We start from the raw sequence: 22,884 nt of genomic DNA, 5'->3' as shown, positions 1-22,884 counted from the left end.
GAATGAGTGACACGTGCTTTACAGGAACAACCTTGAATTGAGGCCATGAACAAAAAGTGTACATTTGCTTGTCCTTTAATCAAACTTCAAATGACTTTCAATGGTGTACATTGATAAGATTGTGAAACATAACCAACTGTAAGTACTTGTATAAACTAAATATGAGTAACCTGGTTGGCAATGTCAAAGGTAGACTCAGCAGAAAGTAAACCGCAGTGGGTCAATTTCAGCAACAAAGAGTGTTGAAGCATGAGGCTCAATGTCTCCACTGTTTTGATCCTGTGGCTACCACGCTGTGAACAGCATGAAGTGAACCCCTGCACATGGGCAGCGCACAATTGGCCCAGCATCGTCCGGGTTTGGCCGGGGTAGGCTGTCATTGTAAAATAAGAATTTGTTCTTAACTGACTTGCCTAGTTTAAATAAACATTCAATAAAAAAATGTGCAGGCACTGTGACAGAGCGGTCTTGCATCTCGCTCATATACATATCTGCGTTGCTGCTTGTGGAAATGTCATGTCGCTGAGTCTACCTTTAATATATGAAATACAGTGCATTTGGAAGTATTCAGACCCCTTAACTTTTTCCTAATTTTGTTACGCTGCAGCCTTATTCCTCAATCTACACACAATGCCCCATGGCAAAGCTAACAGTTTATTTAAATGTTTTGCAAATGTATTAAAAATAAACTTATTCACATGCATTCGGACCCTTTGCTATGAGACTCAATTGAGTTCAGGTGCATCCTGTTTGCATTTGTTTATCCACGGCTTGATTAGAGTCCACCTGTGGTAAATTCAATTGATTCTATGTGATTTGGAAAGGCGCATACCTGTCTATGTAAGGTCCCACAGTTGACAGTGCATGTCAGAGCAAAAACCAAGCCGTGAGGTCGAAGAAATTGTCCGTAGGGCTCCGAGACTGTTAAGGCACAGATCTGGGGAAGGGTCCCCCAAAAATGTCTGCAGCATTGAAGGTCCCCAATAACAGTGGCCTCCATTCTTAAATGGAAAAAGTTTGGAACCACCAAGACTCTTCCTAGAGCTGGTCACCCAGGCAAACTGGGCATTTGGGGAAGAAGGGCCTTGGTCAGGGAGGTGATCATGAACCAGATGGTCATTTTGACAGCCCTCCAGAGTTCCTCTGAAGATGGGATAACCTTCTCGAAGGACAACCATCTCTGCAGCACTCCACTAATCAGGCCTTTATGGTAGAGTTGCCAGACGGAACAACTTAGTAAAAGGCACATGACAGCCAGCTTGGCGTTTGCCAAAAGGCACCTAAGACTCAGACCATGAGAAACAAGATTGAACTCTTTGGCCTGAATGTCAAGCGTCATGGCTGGAGGAAACCTGGCGCCATCCCTACGGTGAAGCGTGGTGGTAGCATCATGCTGTGGGGATGTTTTTCAGTGGCAGGGACTGGGAGACTAGTCAGGATCGAGAGAAAGCTGAATAGAGCAAATTACAGAGAAAAGGCTGATACACCCCCTAAAAAAAAGTACAGAGAAATCCTTTATGAAAACCTGCTCCAGAGCAGGTGAAGGTTCACGTTCCAACAAGACAACAACCCTAAGCACACAGCCAAGACAATGCAGGTGTGGCTTCGGGACAAGTCTCTATCCTTGAGTGGCCCAGCCAGAGCCTGGACTTGAACCCGACCTGAAATTAGCTGTACTCCGATGCTCCCCATCCAACCTGACAGAGCTTGAGAGGATCTGCAGAGAAGAATGGGAGAAACTCATCAAATACATGTGTGCCAAGCTTGTAGCGTCATACCCAAAGACCCGAGGCTGTAATCGCTGCCAAAGAAGCTTTAACAAAGTACTGAGTAAAGGGTCTGAATACTTATGTAAATGTAATTTCAGTTTTCAATTTTTTTATAAATTTGCTAAAATGTCTAAACTTGTTTTTGCTTTGCATTATGGGCTATTCTGTGTAGATGAGGAAAAAAAAACAATTTAATACATTTTAGAATAAGGCTGTAACGTAACAAAATTGGAAAAAGTCAAGGGGTCTGAATACTTTACGAATGCACTGTATACTTTACATTGCAACTACAGTAAATATAATCTTACACATTCAACATATTCAAAATGCCTGACTTTGAAAAATAAACAATACATTTCCATAACAAAATAAATTAAATACACATCTCTTTTAAAATGCATATAAAATGACTACATCTATATCAATTGTTGTTGGATTAGACTGCGGTCCCAAGTACTCATTATTATGGTGTTATATATATTCACTGCAACACTGGGGATATTTTTGACCTCATACCTCTTGCAAGGATTCTATAAAACACATACAAAAGGCTAGTAGTGGTGGTAACCTAAGTAACATTTGGATTCCGGCAGTGATATGTAGTGAGTCTAGTCAAACAGTCAACATTGGTGCAATATTATTCCTTGCAGTCTTCGATATGGACATGATTCAAATGCCCCCAAAAAATGCTACCTATCGATTTTTCATATAGCCCTTCGAGGCCTTCAGGGGTGACTGTGAGTGAAATGAAACAGGATTATTGATGGACACTAGTGGTCAGGGTTAAATAGATGTGCATTCAAACAATGAACTTTTTTTTTTCATCAAAGGGACTACCTGAGTATGAGTGTAAAACCAGCCCTTTTGTATTATATTCCATGCATCCTTCAACATCATCACCTAGCAGAGCTTAAGTACTGTATCGTGTGCCCTACAACAGGTTTAGAGGTAAAGGTCTAAACTGGCCCTAACCCCTCTAGGTTAGTTGAGATGGGTAAACAGCACAGTTACTGATGGATATGGGTTGTTCCATGAAATGAGTGCCTCTTGAGTACAATATTGGATTTTAAAAACCTGTTATAATAAATGAAATACCCCTTTCATATAGACAACTTGGAGAATCCCTCCATGCACCCTATGTGACTTCTAGGAAGATTTTAACCCACTTAACCCCAATATTTCACCAAGTTTTCACCATCAATCTTAAACCCTAGTTATAAGCTGAGGGATGTGCCTGGAGAAATGTAACCACTCTCAAATTCATAAGCAGAGGTATGGATGCAAGAACTGACCATCCATTATATACAAATTCATGTTTTGAGGCTATACTTTTTTTTTTCTTTACATTTACTTTTTTATTTTTTTATTTTACAAACATTGGAGTAAAATAAGATTATCTTTTTGGGTTCTGATGGGGTACGACAGCTTAACTAAACTCGTGAGGCATTTCTACGTTATATTCTTTTTTTATTTTTTTATCTATGAATATACACTGAGTATACAAATTAGGAACAACTTCCTAATTTTGAGTTGCACCCGCTTTTGCCCTCAGAACAGCCTCAATTATTCAGGGCATTGACACTAGAGTTCCACAGGGATGCTGGCCCATGTTGACTTCGGTGCTTAATTTCAGCCGGATCCTGCTAGAACAGGATCATAAATGTGACTGGATGACAATGATTGATTCCAACATTAGGGCTGTTGTCGTAAATAATTGAAATCGGCTGTGTTTTGTTTCCTTGCTTTGATACTAACCAGTGGCTTTTACCAACATCCTAGAAATCATAATTTTCAGACTAGCTGTGCCACTAAATATCCTGGTTTGAGTCCAGGCTCTGTCGCGACCGGGAGACCCACGGGGCGGCGAACAATTGGCCCAGCGTCGTCCGGGTTAGGGGAGGGTTTGGCCGGTAGGGATGTCCTTGTCCCATCGCGCTCTAGCGACTCCTGTGGCGGACCGGGCATATGCACGCTGACACGGTCGCAATGTGTACGGTGTTTCCTCCGACACGTTGGTGTGGCTGGCTTCCGGTTTAAGCAAGCATTTTGTCAAGAAGCAGCACGGCTCTCTACCTTCGCCTCTCCCGAGTCCGTACGGGAGTTGCAGCGATGAGACAAGACTGTAACTACAAATTAGATAACACGAAATTGAGGAGAAAAAGGGTAAAACAAAAAAAAGGAATATAAATAAATAATTTTCCCAGTCGGAGGTCGTTTTTTTTTAACCGATTTCCTAGTTGTCTTGAATGTACTGAAGTCGGAAGTCGGAGATTTCCCAGCTCCGAGTTCCCAGACGCGGCATTGAAAAAATATATGCAAAAATCTCCAGTCATGTAAAATGATGTAGAATCGCATGAAATGCGTTTATAAAAGGCCCAAAAATACCTGGACCCTTGGCCACAACATTTTTTTGCCCATGTGTGCAACTTCTGTAAATGACTCTACTCTACGTCACTACGCAAATGTGATGATATACATGCGTGATTGTTTCTCATGTGTTCAGGTACCTCAGAGCTCCCCAGGTAATCCCCCTCTCACGCTCACTTTTTGTTCCCGGCACCTCCCGATTGACAAATTCAGCACTGGTTGACTCCAATGCCTCCCACAGTTGTGTCAAGTTGCCTGGATGTCCATTGGGTGGTGGACCATTTTTGATACACACAGGAAACTGTTGAGCGTGAAAAACCCAGCAGAGTTGCAGTTCTTGACACAAACCAGGTGCACCTGCACGTACTACCATACCCGTTCAAAAGCACAATATTTTGCCTATCCCATTCACCCTCTGAATGGCACACATACACAATCCATTTCTCAATTGTCTCAAGGCTTAAAAACCCTTCTTTAACCTGTCTCCCCTTCACCTATGCTGATTGAAGTGAATTTAACAGGAATTTAATAAGGAATCATACCTTTCACCTGGTTAGTCTATGTCATGGAAAGAGCAGGTGTTCTTAATGTTTTGTGCTGTGTATATCATTCATTTAAAACTCCAAAAATGGATGTAGCAACTAAGAATTTTAGAGATGGGAAAACTTTTTTTTATGAAGTCGAACATGTGATCTTTATGACAGAATGTAAAAATAATAACAATTAAAAAAACTTCTCAAAGGGCACCAAATTGGTGGAACGACCCATAGCCCTCTCAGTAAGTCTGAATAGCCGTTAACACATTGCAGAATCCCTTGGGGATTTGTGTACAAAGTGCACATCGGGGTTTGATGTCTTTTAGTGGTGTTGATATGAAACAAGTAGCACCAAGGACCAGGCAGGTATGCAGGTGCGTAAACACCATACATATTTTCATTGTGGTTATTTTAGTTGAGATATCACAAGGGCAGCCATTATGCACAAACCACTAAAACTGCTCATGCAAGATCACCTTCATTTGAATGTTGAACATTACTAAATTATCATTATTAAGCCCTAGTCATGTCCAGTCAGATCAAGATCCAGCACAGGCAAGGTGACAGTTCAAAGAGCATTTGTGTAACCAGAGAGCTGTTCTCTGAGGTTCAGTCCACAGCTCAGACCCTCACTGTACGATGCCATTCTTCAGAGGCGCAGAGAAGGGGACAACATTACATTTGGTCCTCTGTAGCTCAGTTGGTTGAGCATGTTTCTTGCTACATCAGGATAGTGGGTTCATTTCCTGGGACCACCCCTACTTAAAATGTATACACGCATGACTATAAGTTGCTTTGGCTAAAAGCTTCTGCTAAATGGCATATATTATTATATTATATTTGGCACATGGCTAACACTGAAAGTGAATGTGCTGGTGCACCTTCCCGTCCACGTGGGAGTGGATGTGAGTGTGGATGTCTGGGTAGATTTGGGGGTAGATTTTGGGGGGTAGGGCAGAACCCCCCTGAGTGAGGAGAAGCTGCTGCTGAGCCAGATACTCCTCATAGTTTATGGAGCCCAGGCAGTCCTTCTCTGGGCTGGAGGAAGTGGAGAAGTGGGCCACACAGCTCCTGTCCCTCTCCTGGTAGGGCAGCCGGTGGGAGGCCTGCAGGACCTGGGCAGCCGCAGCCGGAGTGCTGGGAGGGGAACAGTGCTTCTTACTCTGACAGAACCACAGCAGCACTGTACCGAAGATGAACACCATGCTAGCAGGGATGCCGATGATGACAGGCCAGGGTAGGGTGCTGGAGGCTGGGGTGGACATCGGGGGGATGGGTGGCTTGGTGTCTGCAGGAGGAGAGGACCCGAAAAATAATGATCGGTCAACATGGAATCAATCATTCTAAAGTGAGGAGTTACTTTCTTCTCCAACACTTTGTTTTTGCATTATTTAAACTAAATTGAACATGTTTCATTATTTATTTGAGACTAAATAGATTTTATTTTTGTATTATAGTAAGTTAAAATAAAAGTGTTCATTGTTCATTCAGTATTGTTGTAATTGTCATTATATATATACACATATACAGTTGAAGTCAGAAGTTTACATACACTTAGGTTGGAGTCATTAAAACTCGTAGTTCAACCACTCCACAAATTTCTTGTTAACAAACTATAGTTTTGGCAAGTCGGTTAGGACATCTACTGTGTGCATGACACAATACATTTTTCCAACAATTGTTTACAGACAGATTATTTCACTTATAATTCACTGTATCACAATTCCAGTGGGTCAGAAGTTTACATACACTAAGTTGACTGCCTTCAAACAGCTTGGAAAAATCCAGAACATGATGTCATGGCTTTAGAAGCGTCTGATAGGCTAATTGACATCATTTGAGTCAATTGGAGGTGTACCTGTGGATGTATTTCAAGGCCTACCTTCAAACTCAGTGCCTCTTTGCTTGACGTCATGGGAAAATCAAAAGAAATCAGCCAAGACCTCAGAAAAAACATTGTAGACCTGCACAAGTCTACTTCATCCTTGGAAGCAATTTCCAAACGACTGAAGGTACCACGTTCATGTGTACAAACAATAGTGAGCAAGTATAAACACCATGGGACCACGCAGCCGTCATACCGCTCAGAAAGGAGACACGTTCTGTCTCCTAGAGATGAACGTACTTTGGTACGAAAAGTGCAAATCAATCCCAGAACAACAGCAAAGGACCTTGTGAAGATGCTGGAGGAAACAGGTACAAAAGCATCTATATCCACAGTAAAACGAGTGCTATATCGACATAACCTAAAAGGCCGCTCAGCAAGGAAGTAGCCACTGCTCCAAAACCGTCATAAAAAAAGCCAGACTACGGTTTGCAACTGCACATGGGGACAAAAATCGTACTTTTTGGAGAAATGTCCTCTGGTCTGATGAAACAAAAATAGAACTGTTTGGCCATAATGACCATCGTTATGTTTGGAGGAAAAAGGGGGAGGCTTGCAAGCCGAAGAACACCATCCCAACCGTGAAGCACAGGGTTGGCAGCATCATGTTGTGGGGGTGCTTTGCTGCAGGAGAGAATGGTCCGCTTCACAAAATAGATGGCATCATGAGAAGGAAAATTATGTGGATATCCTGAAGCAACATATCAAGACATAAGTCAGGAAGTTAAAGCTTGGTCGCAAATGGGTCTCCCAAATTGAGAATGACCCAGAGCATACTTCCAAAGTTTTGGCAAAATGGCTTAAGGACAACAAAGTCAAGGTATTGGAGTGGCCATCACAAAGCCCTGACCTCAATCCTATAGAAAATTTGTGGGCAGAACTGAAAAAGCTTGTGCGAGCAAGGAGGCCTACAAACCTGATTCAGTTACACCAGCTCTGTCAGGAGGAATGGGACAAATTTCCCCCAACTTATTGTGGGAAGCTTGTGGAAGGCTACCCGAAACGTTTGACCCAAGTTAAACAATTTAAAGGCAATGCTACCAAATACAAATTGTGTGTACGTAAACTTCTGACCCACTGGGAATGTGATGAAAGAAATAAAAGCTGAAATAAATCATTCTCTCTACTATTATTCTGACTTTTCACATTCTTAAAATTAAGTGTTGATCCTAACTGACCTAAGACAGGGAATTTTTACTCGCATTAAATGTCAGGAATTGTGAAACACTGAGTTTAAATGTATTTGGCTGAAGTGTATGTAAACTTCCAACTTCAACTGTAGCAATACATCAGAGAGTCTTGGTTGATTAATTAAATCACTGCAGTGGGTCAATACTACATTATTCACCAATGCAAAGTTTACAAGAATCAGTGGTTGAAGAAAACTGGAAACAAAGAGGAGTTTTATCATGTTCATTACTCTGAGTATTATTGCATTACATGCACTGGAAATATGAATATCTCCCTGTACAGGACAGAATCCCAGGATCTTGGGGATTTGAGAAAGCCAAATTAAGGTTAAGGGGAGCTCTAGTATCAAATCAAATTCTATTCGTCACATGCACAGTTTACAGCAGGTATAAATGGTGCTACGCAATGCTTGTGTGCAAGCTCCTGCAATATTGCAGTACAATGATCAATATCAATAATAATAGGGCCATACAATAAGTAATAGAATAGGTAGTATGTGTAGTAGTAAGCTGATGAGTATACAATATACACGTAGTGGTCAGTTTATTAGGTACACCCTGTAGCCATGAAGAGATGCACCTGGTCAACAACAATGTTCAGATGCGTACTTTCGTGCGTGAAAAGCTCAGGAGGCCAGCAATTTCTGAGATACCAGAACCGGCCTGCCTGGCATTGACGATCGTACCATGCTCAAAGTTGCTTAGGTCACTTGTTTTTCCCATTCTCACGTTCAATCAAACAGTAACTGAATGCCTCAATGCCTGTCTACCTGCTTTATATAGCAAGACACAGCCATGTGAGTCACTGTCTGTACGGGGTGGTGTACCTAATAAACTGACTGTATACAGTATAAATCATGGATGTGCTATGTCAAGTATTAATGTATTATAAATATAAAGTGGGGAGTGTCTTGGTCACGCAGTTGAACAAGTAGTATATAATAGAACATCAGTGTTGAGTGTGTGTGTGTGTGTGTGTGTGTGTGTGTGTGTGTGTGTGTGTGTGTGTGTGTGTGTGTGTGTGTGTGTGTGTGTGTGTGTGTGTGTGTGTGTGAGGGTTGGATGGATGGATGGATGGATGTGTCAGTGCAAATAGTCTCTAAAATGCAGATAGTCTCTAAAGTGCAGATAGTCTCTAAAGTGCAGATTGTCTCTAAGGTGCAAATACAATGCATTCGGAAAGTATTCAGACCCCTTCCCCTTTTCCACATTTTGTTACGTTACAGCCTTATTCTAAAATGGATTAAATTAATAAAAATCCTCATCAGTTTTTTTTAAATGTTTGCAAATGTACATATAAATATATACTGCTCAAAAAAATAAAGGGAACACTTAAACAACACATCCTAGATCTGAATGAAATAAATAATCTTATTAAATACTTTACATAGTTGAATGTGCTGACAACAAAATCACACAAAAATAATCAATGGAAATCCAATTTATCAACCCATGGAGGTCTGGATTTGGAGTCACACTCAAAATTAAAGTGGAAAACCACACTACAGGCTGATCCAACTTTGATGTAATGTCCTTAAAACAAGTCAAAATGAGGCTCAGTAGTGTGTGTGGCCTCCACGTGCCTGTATGACCTCCCTACAACGCCTGGGCATGCTCCTGAGGTGGCGGATGGTCTCCTGAGGGATCTCCTCCCAGACCTGGACTAAAGCATCCGCCAACTCCTGGACAGTCTGTGGTGCAACGTGGCGTTGGTGAATGGAGCGAGACATGATGTCCCAGATGTGCTCAATTGGATTCAGGTCTGGGGAACGGGGGGCCAGTCCATAGCATCAATGCCTTCCTCTTGCAGGAACTGCTGACACACTCCAGCCACATGAGGTCTAGCATTGTCTTGCATTAGGAGGAACCCAGGGCCAACCGCACTAGCATATGGTCTCACAAGGGGTCTGAGGATCTCATCTCGGTACCTAATGGCAGTCAGGCTACCTCAGGCTAACTCTGTGCGGCCCCCCAAAGAAATGCCACCCCACACCATGACTGACCCACCGCCAAACCGGTCATGCTGGAGGATGTTGCAGGCAGCAGAACGTTCTCCACGGCGTCTCCAGACTCTGTCACGTCTGTCACGTGCTCAGTGTGAACCTGCTTTCATCTGTGAAGAGCACAGGGCGCCAGTGGCGAATTTGCCAATCTTGGTGTTCTCTGGCAAATGCCAAACGTCCTGCACGGTGTTGGGCTGTAAGCACAACCCCCACCTGTGGACGTCGGGCCCTCATACCACCCTCATGGAGTCTGTTTCAGACCGTTTGAGCAGACACATGCACATTTGTGGCCTGCTGGAGGTCATTTTGCAGGGCTCTGGCAGTGCTTCTCCTGCTCCTCCTTGCACAAAGGCGGAGGTAGCGGTCCTGCTGCTGGGTTGTTGCCCTCCGACGGCCTCCTCCACGTCTCCTGATGTACTGGCCTGTCTCCTGGTAGCGCCTCCATGCTCTGGACACTACGCTGACAGACACAGCAAACCTTCTTGCCACAGCTCGCATTGATGTGCCATCCTGGATGAGCTGCACTACCTGAGCCACTTGTGTGGGTTATAGACTCCGTTTCATGCTACCACTAGAGTGAAAGCACCGCCAGCATTCAAAAGTGACCAAAACATCAGTCAGGAAGCATAGGAACTGATAACTGGTCTGTGGTCCCCACCTGCAGAACCACTCCTTTATTGGGGGTGTCTTGCTAATTGCCTATAATTTCCACCTGTTGTCTATTCCATTTGCACAATAGCATGTGAAATGTATTGTCTATCAGTGTTGCTTCCTAAGTGGACAGTTTGATTTCACAGAAGTGTGATTGACTTGGAGTTACATTGTGTTGTTTAAGTGTTCCCTTTATTTTTTTGAGTAGTGTATATATATATATATATATATATATATATATATATATATATATATATATATATAAAAAAGAAATATATTATTTACATAAGTATTCAAACCCTTTGCTATTAGACTCGAAATTGAGCTCAGGTGAATCCTGTAACCATTGATCATCCCTGAGATGTTTCTACAACTTGATTGGAGTCCACCTGTGGTAAATTTAATTGATTGGACATGACTTGGAAAGGCAAACACCTGTCTATATAAGGTCCCACACTTGACAGTGCATGTCAGAGCAAAAACCAAGCCATGAGGTTGAAGGAAATGTCCAAGACAGAATTGTGTCGAGGCACAGATCTGGGGAAGGGTACCAAAACATTTCTGCAGCATTGAAGGTCCCCAAGAGGACAGTGACCTCCATAACTATTTCATGGAAGAAGTTTGGAACCACCAAGACTCTTCCTAGAGCTGGCCGCCCGGCCAAACTGAGCAATCGGGGTAGAAGGGCCTTGGTCAGGGAGGTGACCAAGAACCCGATGGTCACTTTGACAGAGCTCCAGAGTTCCTATGTGGAGATTGGAGGACCTTCCAGAAGGGCAGCCATCTCTACAGCACTCTACCAATCAGATCTTTATGGTAGAGTGTTCAGACGGAAGCCACGCCTCTGTAAAAGGCACACGATTGCCCGCTTGGAGTTTGCCAAAAGGCACCTAAAGGAATCTCAGACCATGAGAAACAAGATTCTCTGGTCTGATGAAACCAAGATTGAACTCTTTCGCCTGAATGCCAAGCGTCACATCTGGAGGAAACCTGGCAGCATCCCTATGGTGAAGCATGGTGGTGGCAGCATCCAACAGGACAACGACCCTAAGCATACAGCCAAGACAACGCAGGAGTGGCTTCGGGTGCCCGGACTTGAACCCGATTAAACATTTCTGGAGAGACCTTAAAATAGCTGTCCAGCAACGCTCCCCATCCAACCTGATAGAGCTTGAGAGGATCTGCAGAGAAGAATGGGAGAAACTCCCCAAACACAGGTGTGCCAAGCTTGTAGCGTCATACCCAAAAAGACTCAAGGCTGTAATCGCTGCCAAAGTAAAGGGTCTGAATACTGAATATGCAAATGTGATATTTCAGTTTTTTATTTTTAACATATTTGCTAAAATGTCTAAAAACCTGTTTTTGCTTTGTCATTATGGGGTATTGTGTATAGCTTGATGAGGGGGAAAAAGGATTTAATCCACTTTAGAATAAGGATGTAACGTAACAAAATGTGGAAAAAGTCAAGGGGTTTGGATACTTTCCAAATGCACTGTAGTCTTTAAGATGCAGGTCTAAGCAGGTGGACAGCTAGGGTTAGCTATTCAGCTGTCTGATGACCTGGTGGTAGAAGCTGTCTTGGAGCCTGTTGTTCCGAGATACAATGCTCCGATACCGCTTTCCAGATAGTAACAGAGTGAACAGTCCGTTGCTTGGGTGACTGGAGTCCTTGACGATCTCCCGGGCCTTTCTCAGACACCGCCTGGTGTATATGCCCTGGAGGGCAGGGAGCTTGCTCCCAGTGATGCATTGAGCCATCCGTATCACCCTCTGTAGAGCCTTGCAGTTGAGGACGGTGCAGTTGCCATACCAGGCAGTGATGCAGTTGGTCAAGATGCTATAGAACTTCTTGAGGATCTGAGCTAGCAGCATACAACCCTGCATCCCACTGCTGGCTTACCTCCGAAGCGAAGCAGGGTTGGTCCTGGTTGAGACCAGATGCTGCTTAAAGTGGTATTGGAGGGCCATTAGGGGGCACTCTTCCCTCTGATCTAAAAAAATATCCCAATGCCCCAGGGCAGTGATTGGGGACATTGCCCTGTGTAGGGTGCCGTCTTTCAAATGGGACGTTAAACGGTTGTCCTGACTCTCTTTGGTCCCATGGCACTTATCGTGAAAGTAGGGGCGTTAACCCCGTTGTCCTGGCTAAATTCATACCATCATCCCCATCTTCGAATTGGCTCATTCATCCTCTCCCGGTCCTCTATGATGTACATGCCGAGAAAGTTTAAGCTTTTGACCCCCCTGGTGGGCCCCTGTGTTGAGAGTCATCATGACGGAAGAGATGTTGCCTACCCTCACCACCTGGCGTCTGCCTGTCAGGAAGTCAGGACCCTGAGCTTAATGATCTTAGAGGGGACTATGGTGTTGAAAGCTGAGCTGTAGTTGATGACCAGCATTCTCAGTGTGTTTGGGATGGCTTGTTTCAGGTTGCAGAGGTACTCATTTGAAAGATCAATATAGGGAGTTTGTGTGTACAGTCATGGCCAAAAGTTTTGAGAATGACACAAATATTATTTTTCACAAAGTCTGCTGCCTCAGTTTGTATGATGGCAATTTGCATATACTCCAGAATGTTATGAAGAGTGATCAGATGAATTGCAATTAATTGCAAAGTCCCTCTTTGCCATGCAAATGAACTGAATCCCCCAAAAACATTTCCACTGCATTTCAGCACTGCCACAAAAGGACCAGCTGTAACGGCCGTCGTTAAAATGAGACCAAGGTGCAGCGGAGGATGTGTTCATCTTTCAAGATATTTAATGGAACGCATGAACACTACAAAATAAACAAAACGACCAGCAACAGTTCTGTCCGGTTACACACTAAACAGAAAACAATCACCCACAAAAACCCAAAGGAAAACCAGGCTACTTATGTGTGACTCCCAATCAGCAACAACGAACTACAGCTGTGCCTGATTGGGAGCCACACACGGCCCAAAACAAAGAAATACAAAAACATAGAAAAATGAACATAGAACGCCCACCCAATGTAACACCCTGGCCTAACCAAAATAAAGAACAAAAACCCCTCTCTATGGCCAGGGCGTTACACCAGCTGACATCATGTCAGTGATTCTCTCGTTAACACAGGTGTGAGTGTTGACGAGGACAAGGCTGGAGATCACTCTGTCATGCTGATTGAGTTCGAATAACAGACTGGAAGCTTCAAAAGGAGGGTAGTGTCACGCCCTGACCTTAGAGATCCCTTTTATTCTCTATTTGGGTAGGTCAGGGTGTGACTAGGGTGGGAAATCTATGTTTCTATTTCTTTGTTGGCCTAGTATGGTTCCTAATCAGAGGCAGCTGTTTGTCGTTGTCTCTGATTGGGGATCATACTTAGGCAGACCTTTTTCCCACCTTAGATTGTGGGATCTTGTTTGTGTGTAGTTGCTTTCTGCACTGCATATAGCTTTACGTTCGTTTTTGTATTTTGTTGTTTTTTCCGGTGTCATTTTTAATAAAAGTAAAATGTACGCCTACCACGCTGCACCTTGGTCCATTTCTACAAACGAACGTGACAGGTGGTGCTTGTTCTTCCTCTGTCAACCATGGTTAACTGCAAGGAAACACGTGCCGTCATCATTGCTTTGAACAAAAAGGGCTTCACAGGCAAGGATATTGCTGCCAGTAAGATTGCACCTAAATCAACCATTTATCGGATCATCAAGAACTTCAAGGAGAGCGGTTCAATTGTTGTGAAGAAGGCTTCAGGGCCCCCAAGAAAGTCCAGCAAGCGCCAGGACCGTCTCCTAAAGTTGATTCAGCTGCGGGATCGAGGCACCACCAGTACAGAGCTTGCTCAGGAATGGCAGCAGGCAGGTGTGAGTGCATCTGCACGCACAGTGAGGCGAAGACTTTTGGAGGATGGCCTGGTGTCAAGAAGGGCAGCAAAGAAGCCACTTCTCTCCAGGAAACATCAGGGACAGACTGATATTCTGCAAAAGGTACAGGGATTGGACTGCTGAGGACTGTGGTAAAAAAAAAATATCTGATGAATCCCCTTTCCGATTGTTTGGGGCATCCGGAAAAAAGCTTGTCCTGAGTAGACAAGGTGAGCGCTACCATCAGTCCTGTGTCATGCCAACAGTAAAGCATCCTGAGACCATTCATGTTTGGGGTTGCTTCTCAGCCAAGGGAGTGGGCTCACTCACAATTTTGCCTAAGAACACAACCATGAATAAAGAATGGTACCAACACATCCTCCGAGAGCAACTTCTCCCAACCATCCAGGAACAGTTTGGTGACGAACAATGCCTTTTCCAGCATGATAGAGCACCTTGCTAAGTGGCTCGGGGAACAAAACATGGATATTTTGGGTCCATGGCCAGGAAACTCCCCAGACCTTAATCCCATTGAGAACTTGTGGTCAATCCTCAAGAGGCGGGTGGAGAAACAAAAACCCACAAATTCTGACAAACTCCAAGCATTGATTATGCAAGAATGGGCTGCCGTCAGTCAGGATGTGGCCCAGAAGTTAATTGAGGGTATGCCAGGGCGGATTGCAGAGGTCTTGAAAAAGAAGGGTCAACACTGCAAATATTGACTCTTTGCATCAACTTCATGTAATTGTCAATAAAAGCCTTTGACACTTATGAAATGCTTGTAATTATACTTCAGTATTCCATAGTAACATCTGACAAAAATATCTAAAGACACTGAAGCAGCAAACTTTGTGGAAATGAATATTTGTGTCATACTCAAAACTTTTGGCCACAACTGTACGTGATGGGGAAGGTTTTGAAATTTGGATTGTTGGGGGGCCAGGTTAAAGGTAATGATGTACTAGATGGCTGACAGCCTGGCTCTGGTCTTACCTGGCAGCACGGTGAGGAAAGCACTGCGGAAACTGTAGCCCATGGTGTTGGCACCCAGACAGATGTACATGCCAGCATCCTCCTCCTTGGCACGGGTGATGAGCAGCTTGTTGAGGTAGGAGCCATCAGGGCGTGACCACACCTCTCCCGTGGGCAGCACCATGAACCGATGGTCGCCCACCTCGATGGTGGAGTTGTACCGACTCTCCTCGTTGGACTCCACACGCTTGAGCCACTGGATGACCGGTTTGACGTCGCTCCTCACTTTGCACTGGAATGAGGTAGTCCCCCCATAGTCCACTGTGGTGTTGACCGGGTGAGTGCCCGTCAAGATGGGTTTGGAGTTGGTCCGCTCTGCAGAGAGACATAATGGACGAACTGTCACAACTATTCCAAATTTCAACAAGGCTGACTCTCTGCATGTACCAGCGTAATGGCAGTTATTGGCCTCAGGCTTAGAACTTGTAATTGTAACAGAGAGAGACGGAGAGAGAGAAATACCACATGTAACACAAGAAGTATGTGTGATTAGTTTCCTCTCTCTCTGCTCCTGGTTGTACAGGACACACATCTCAGGGGGAGGAGGGGTTCAGGGGGGTGGGGGGCTGGCAGACAGCTGGATCCTAATCAGCTCAAGATTGGAGGGGCTTGTGGTTGAGCAGCCCCCTCCTCCTCCCCCCACACACCAGAACACAACCCTCATTCTCAGACCTGCCTTCTCAATATGCTTCTCATATACGTACATGATTAGACAAGCACATTCATCCATGGAGTAGGGATATGAGTAAGACTTACTGATCAAACGCAGCCGTCTGACGAAGGTAGATCAGAGAGCAAGGATCTCCAAAAGGTTATGGTTCCTCCTCAAATCCAGACCCGACGTTACTATGATTACGTGGCAATTGTATCAACGTTCACATTGAGTTTCCATCCATGATAGCCAACATTTATCATTATCACAATGTCCATAGAACTCAGTCTGCAGGACTGTGATACAGTATATAATACAGTATTTTATGGTTCTTTCCCGAGGAGTCTACCTCATACATTAGCTATGAGATCTTGGACTGATTCGTTAAGTGTATTTATAACTCAGGCCTCTGTGACTGTATGATACTTACGTATGACCTCCACTTTGTAGGTGGCGTTGATCTCTCCGGCTTGGTTGGAGATTCTGCAGGTGTACCTGCCGCTGTTCTCCGGGGTCAGGTTCCTCAGGCTCAGAGTCCACTTCTTCTGGCGCCCCTCGCCAACCTCGCGCTCCGTCAGGGGCCTGTCGTCCTTCAGCCACACAAGGTCTGGCCGAGGGTTACCGCTGGCTGTACACTTCAGCCGCACAGAGCTCCCCACTGGGCGGGCAATCACCCGTTTCCTCATTTTAGCAGGCTGTGTGAAGCGGGGACGCACTTTGGGAAAAAGAGTTTGGGGTTTACTACTTTGCAGAGATGGATAACAGAATCATAAAATAAGACTCAATCTAATGCAAATAACTTTAGTAATGTTGCTTTTTTTATGATCTTACCTAGTTTTCCTGATAGGTGGTCAGGGTCATACTCTGACTCCACCCCACCAGGGACCCCTGGCCCAGTCTTAACAACACCAGAGTCATCTGTAGGGGAAAGGGAACAGAACATTTATATTTTAACATTGCAAAGGAAAGATGCAACATATAATTGAACATGGCATAAAAGTTATGCCCAATACTCACACAGGAAAGGCCTTGGAGGTCTTAACAGAGGGTGATGACAGAGATTATGAAGTAAGCCTATTAGGATTTCACTAGTGTTAAACTTGAAAGACTTCTGTCGCCATTTGGGCTAACATCAACTGGAGTGACCTTCCAGTTCTGATCTCAGAGGGGTGTTTTTCTTTGTTATTTCAAAGCGGTTTATATCATTAATTCACATTCAAAGCTGAACACTATCAAATACGTTGTTTTATGGAGTAGACACACGTTGTTAGTCAGATTCACCTCTCGTCTAACTCAGGACACAATTATGAGGCTTATGAGTATTCCCTTACAAAAAAAGATTGCAGTTTTGAAACTGCAGTAAAAGTGCAGTAACTGCAGTCGACTGTGGTATTTTGAACTGAACTCCAACTGCAGTTACACTGCAAATTACTGCAGTAAAAAAAACGGTGTTATTTTGGATGCAGTATTTTCAGCATACTGCAGTTATACTGCACTCTAATTGCAGTTATACTGCAGTGTACTGCGGTTATACTGCACACTGACTGCAATCTTTTTTCGTAAGGGATTCAACAAGCAGTGGAAAAATGTTTCAGTTGAATTCAATGCTTTTTGTTTCACACTTTTTACATTTTCATTAACATGGTGTGTAACGATCATCTGAAAGAGGGGACCAAGATGCAGCGTGGTGAGTGTTCATATTGAATTTTAATAATACAAAACACTTGAACATAAGACACAAATGAACGCCAACAGTTCTGTCGGTGCAAACCACACAACAGAAACAACTACCCACAAAACCCCAAAGGCAAACAGGCTGCCTAAGTATGATTCCTAATCAGAGACAACGATAGACAGCTGCCTCTGATTAGGAACACTACTCGGCCCAAAACAAAGAAATACAAAAACATAGAAAAAGGAACATAGAACGCCCACCCAATGTAACACCCTGGCCTAACCAAAATAAAGAACAAAAAACCCCTCTCTATGGCCAGGGCGTTACAGTACCCCCCCCCCCCCCCCCCCCCCCCAAAGGTGCAGACTCCGGCCGCAAAACCTGACACTGAAGGGGAGGGTCCGGGTGGGCCTTCCTACGGCGGCGGCTCAGGTGCGGGACGTGGCCTCCGCTCCACCCTCGGCTTCGTCCACTTAGGTGGCGCCCCTGGCTGCGCCGGAGGACTGGCGGGCAACCCTGGCTGCGCCCGGCTGGCGGGCGTCCCTGGCTGCGCCCGCCTGGCGGGCGACCCTGGCTGCGCCTGGCTGGCGGGCGTCCCTGGCTGCGCCCGCCTGGCGGGCGACCGTGGCTGCGCCCGGCTGGCGGGCGTCCCTGGCTGCGCCCGGCTGGCGGGCGACCCTGGCGTCTCCAGCGGCTCCGGGCTGGCGGGCGGCTCCGGCGTCTCCGGGCTGGCGGGCGGCTCCGGCGGCTCCGGGCTGGCGGATGGCCCTGGCGGCTCCGGGCTGGCGGGCGGCTCTGGCGGCTCCGGGCTGGCGGGTGGCTCTGGCGGCTCTGGCCCAGGATTCACCAGGCTGGGGAGACATGAAGGAGGCCTGGCCCTGGGCGCAGGCACAGGACTCACCAGGCTGGGGAGACATGAAGGAGGCCTGGCCCTGGGCGCAGGCACAGGACTCACCAGGCTGGCGGGCGGCTCTGGCGGCTCCGGGCTGGCGGGTGGCTCTGGCGGCTCTGGCCCAGGATTCACCAAGCTGGGGAGACATGAAGGAGGCCTGGCCCTGGGCGCAGGCACAGGACTCACCAGGCTGGTGAGACATGAAGGAGGCCTGGCCCTGGGCGCAGGCACAGGACTCACCAGGCTGGCAGGCGGCTCTGGCGGCTCTGGACAGGCGGGCGGCTCTGGTGGCTCCGGACAGGCGGGCGGCTCTGGTGGCTCCGGACAGGCGGGCGGCTCTGGCGGCTCCGGACAGGCGGGCGGCTCTGGCGGCTCCGGACTGGCGGGCGGCTCTGGCGGCTCCGGACTGGCGGGCGGCTCTGGCGGCTCCGGACTGGCGGGCGGCTCTGTCGGCTCCGGACTGTAAACTGTCGCCGGAAGCTCAGGACGGGGAATGCGCACTGTAGGCCTGATGCGTGGGACTGGCTTTGGAGACGCCAGACTAGTAACACACACCTTCAGGCTAGTGCGGGGAGCAGGAACAGGACGTACTGGAGAGAGAGTGCGAGAGGCAGGCACCTGAAAAGCATGGGTAGTTGACTCAGGCCTCACCCCTGGTCCAGCCGAACTACCCGTGTGCCTCTCGTTCTTCCCGGGTAGGCTCTGATATCTTTCGTTCACCTGGCCCCATGTCCAGTCTTTCCTCCCAATCCACTCCTGATGAGACCAGGTGTACATCTCCTCCCGAGCACGCTGCTTGATCCAGTTGTGGTGGGTAGTTCTGTAAGGGCTGTCGTCGTGAGAAAACCAAGGTGCAGCAGAGGATGTGTATTCATCTTTGGTAATTTAATGAAAAGAGAACACTTTACAAAAATAAACCAAAAACGACAGCCAGACAGTCCTGTCAGGAAAAACTCTAAACAGAAACAACTACCCACAAAACCCCAAAGGAAAACAGGCTGCCTAAGTATGATTCCTAATCAGAGACAAGGATAGACAGCTTCCTCTGATTAGGAACCCTACTCGGCCCAAAACAAAGAAATACAAAAACAGAGAAAAAGGAACATAGAACACCCACCCAATGTAACACCCTGGCCTAACCAAAATAAAGAACAAAAAACCCCTCTCTATGGCCAGGGCGTTACATGGTGTCACGCCCTGACCCTTGGAAGAGGTCATTTTCCATAGTAGAGTAGTCAGGGCGTGACAGGTGGTTGTTTTGGGTGGGTAGTTGTTTTCCATTTTGTCAGTGAACCTTACGGAATTGTTGGCTGTCGTTTTTGCTATTTTGGTCTAAGTGTTTTCTTTAATAAAGGAAATATGAGCACTTTACACGCTGCGCCTTGGTCCCCTTTCGACGACCCTTGTGACAGAACTACCCACCACCAACGGACCAAGCAGCGTGCATTCTCCAGGAGGATGAGCGGGAACAAGCAGTATGGCTCAGAGGAGTGGACCTGGGAAGAGATCCTAGATGGGGCAGGATCGTGGACAAGGCCGGGAGAATATCGCCGCCCGCCGGAGGAGATAGAGGCAGCGAGGGCGGAACGGCGATACTGGGAGGAACGGCTAGGCAAGCAACTGGAGGCCGAGAGGCAGCGGCAAAAAAATGTTTTGGGGGGCACACGGGTAGATTGGCGAAGGCGAGGTTAAGACCTGAGCCAACTCCCCGTGCTTACCGTGGGGAGCGAGTGACTGTAGAAGCACCGTGTGATGCGGTGGTGCGCACGGTGTCGCCCATGCGCACTCACAGCCCGGTGCGCTCGGTGCAAGCTCCTTACCGCTGCCGTGCTAGAGTTGGCATTCAGCCAGGAAGGAGTGAGCCGGCTCAGTGTTCCTGGTCTCCGGTGCGTCTCCTCGGCCCAGGTTATCCTGCGCCAGCTCTACGCACGGTAACCCCAGTTCGCCAGCTCAACCCAGTGCGGCCTATTCCAGCTTCCCGCCCTTGCCGAGCTAGGGTCAACATTGAGCCAGGACGGGTTGTGCCAGCCCTAAGTGCCAGACCTCCAGTGTGCCTCCAAGGCCCAGTGTACCCTGTGCCTGCTCCGCGCACTCTCCCTCCAGTGTGCCACGATGGCCCAGTACGTCCTGTGCCTGCTCCTCGCACTCTTCCTCCAGCGACGCTCCTCAGCTTGGAGCCTCCAGCGACGCTCCACAGCCCGGAGCCTCCAGCGACGCTCCACAGCCCGGAGCCTCCAGCGACGCTCCTCAGCCCGGAGCCTCCAGCGATGCTCCTCAGCCCGGAGCCTCCAGCGACGGTCCGCAGCCCGGAGCCTCCAGCGACGGTCCGCAGCCCGGAGCCTCCAGCGACGGTCCGCAGCCCCGAGCCTTCAGCGGCGGCCTGCAGCCCAGAGCCTTCAGCGGCGGTCTGCAGCCCAGATCCTCCAGCGGCGGCCTGCAGCCCAGATCCTCCAGCGGCGGCCTGTAGGTCAGAACCTCCAGCGGTGGTCTACAGCACAGAGCTTCCGGTAATGATCTACAGTCTGATTCCTCCGATAGTGATGCACAGGCCTGTGTTACAGAAGCGGAGGGATCTGCGGGCGGAACGGGGGTTACGCCCTGAGCCGGAGCCGCCTCCGTTGCTGGAGGATCGGAGGGAGAGGAAGGGTCTGGGTGTAGCACATGAGCCGCCATAGATGTTTGTCACCCTCCCTTCCCTCCCTTTGTGTTTGGGGTTGTTTTTGTTGTTTTTTGTTTGGGTGCAGTCGGGGTCTGCACCTTTGGGGGGGGGGGTACTGTCACGTCCTGACCCTTGGAAGAGGTCATTTTCCATAGTAGAGTGGTCAGGGCGTGACAGGTGGTTGTTTTGGGTGGGTAGTTGTTTGCCATTTTGTCAGTGTACCTTACGGAACTGTTGGCTGTCGTTTTTGTTATTTTGGTCTAAGTGTTTTCTTTAATAAAGGAAATATGAGCACTTTACACGCTGCGCCTTGGTCCCCTTTCGACAACCCTTGTGACACATGGCCCCCAGCCAAACAAGCACAGTAAAACACGCTTGGCTCCATCTGAGTAAATTTAGCATTTATAGATAGCATGTACCCCCTCAGTGTATCCTAAGGTCACACGCTGTAACATTTGGGAGTAATATGATCAGTTTTCATAAGTGCAGCTCTGGGAGACAGCTGTGGAGTTGATGTCATTGACTGACTGACTTCATGTGGTGGAGCTAAGACACGGCTTAGTGAAAATATTATCAATGAAACATAATAGATCATTTGTAATGCATATCCACTTCATGAGGTAGACATTGATGAATTTATGGAATGTATCAAGTTCCTTGCCAACTACTACCATTCCTCAGAATACCAAACTTTATGACAAATTAAAGAAGTTCAACCAAAGCAGAGCAGGGTGTCATATAGATAGATTACACATGCAACTACTGCACTGAATCACTTCATGCTAGTAGAGTCATTCACAAGTTTCAAATATTTTCCAATATACCAGCACTGAGCTTGTCAGTTCTAACGTTGCCTACTTTCTAAAGCTTCACATTCTGAAGTATCCACTATACAATTCTGATAGTGACGTCAAACACATTTCATAAATTAAATTAAGTGAATGTGTTACTCAGTAGTTAGAAAATACGTCTTATAGGTACATTTCATAAATAAATATAAAATATATGTTCTACTGTCATACACCAGGGGTTCCCTAACTTTTTGCCCACAACCCCATTTTGATATTTAGCAAAAATGTGCGACCCCACCTGTCACGACTTCCGCCGAGGTCGGGTCCTCTCCTTTTCGGGCAGCTCTTGGCGGTCGGCGTCGCCGGTCTTCTAGCCATCATCGATCCACTTTTAATTTTCCATTTGTTTTGTCTTGTTTTCCTCACACCTGGTTTCAATCCCCCCAATTACTTGTTGTGTATTTAATCCTCTGTTCCCCCCCATGTCTTTGTGTGGGATTGTTTATTGTTTCATGTATGCGCACGTTAGACTGGTTGCGCTGGGTTATGTCAACCCGTATTGTATTTCGTGTTCGTTGTGCCGTGTGTTTTTGGTTCGCCTAAATAAAAGGCTCCGTTTGCTACCCAATATCTGCTCTCCTGCGCCTGACTCCCTTACAGCCATTTATGCATACCTAACACCACCATGTAAAAAAAGTGATGTAATCAACGGCCATTATTTATTTTTTTAATTGGGGCTATGACAGTCTATTGTAAATCAATCCGACAGTACTTTTGACTGTATTTCAATCTGAAGACAGTATGGTTTGAAGTGACTGAAATGCATCAGAAAGGTATTGGGAAGTTGTGAAGACCATCAGGCAATAACATGTTGATATTCTTTTTCCCCCAGTCTGATTTAGTGCCTGGTCTACTGAGTCCTGCACGGCTTGTGGGCATTGTAGAGGGAAACAGAA

At 46.6% G+C, this 22,884-nt stretch overlaps 1 protein-coding gene across 1 annotated transcript in view; it reads right to left on the bottom strand.

Annotated features, from left to right (window-relative positions):
• Nucleotides 1-59: 59 nt before the first annotated feature.
• The window catches only part of LOC106610987 (fibroblast growth factor receptor-like 1), a 70,372-nt gene continuing 47,547 nt past the window's right edge, over nucleotides 60-22,884 (bottom strand). Inside the window, exons 4-7 of the mRNA XM_082955673.1 lie at nucleotides 16,743-16,829; nucleotides 16,342-16,626; nucleotides 15,221-15,574; nucleotides 60-5,960 (exon numbers count right to left, since the gene is read on the bottom strand). Coding sequence (XP_082811799.1) covers nucleotides 5,524-5,960; nucleotides 15,221-15,574; nucleotides 16,342-16,626; nucleotides 16,743-16,829 — 1,163 coding nt within the window. The 3' untranslated portion in view covers nucleotides 60-5,523. The remainder of the gene's footprint in view (nucleotides 5,961-15,220; nucleotides 15,575-16,341; nucleotides 16,627-16,742; nucleotides 16,830-22,884) is intronic.

Source organism: Salmo salar, chromosome 09 (genome assembly GCF_965601325.2).
Source record: "Salmo salar chromosome 09, fSalSal1, whole genome shotgun sequence".
NCBI classification, from domain to species: Eukaryota; Metazoa; Chordata; class Actinopteri; order Salmoniformes; family Salmonidae; genus Salmo; species Salmo salar.
The sequence above is the reverse complement of the archived record's forward strand: the minus strand, read 5'-3'. Positions and strand labels throughout refer to the sequence as shown.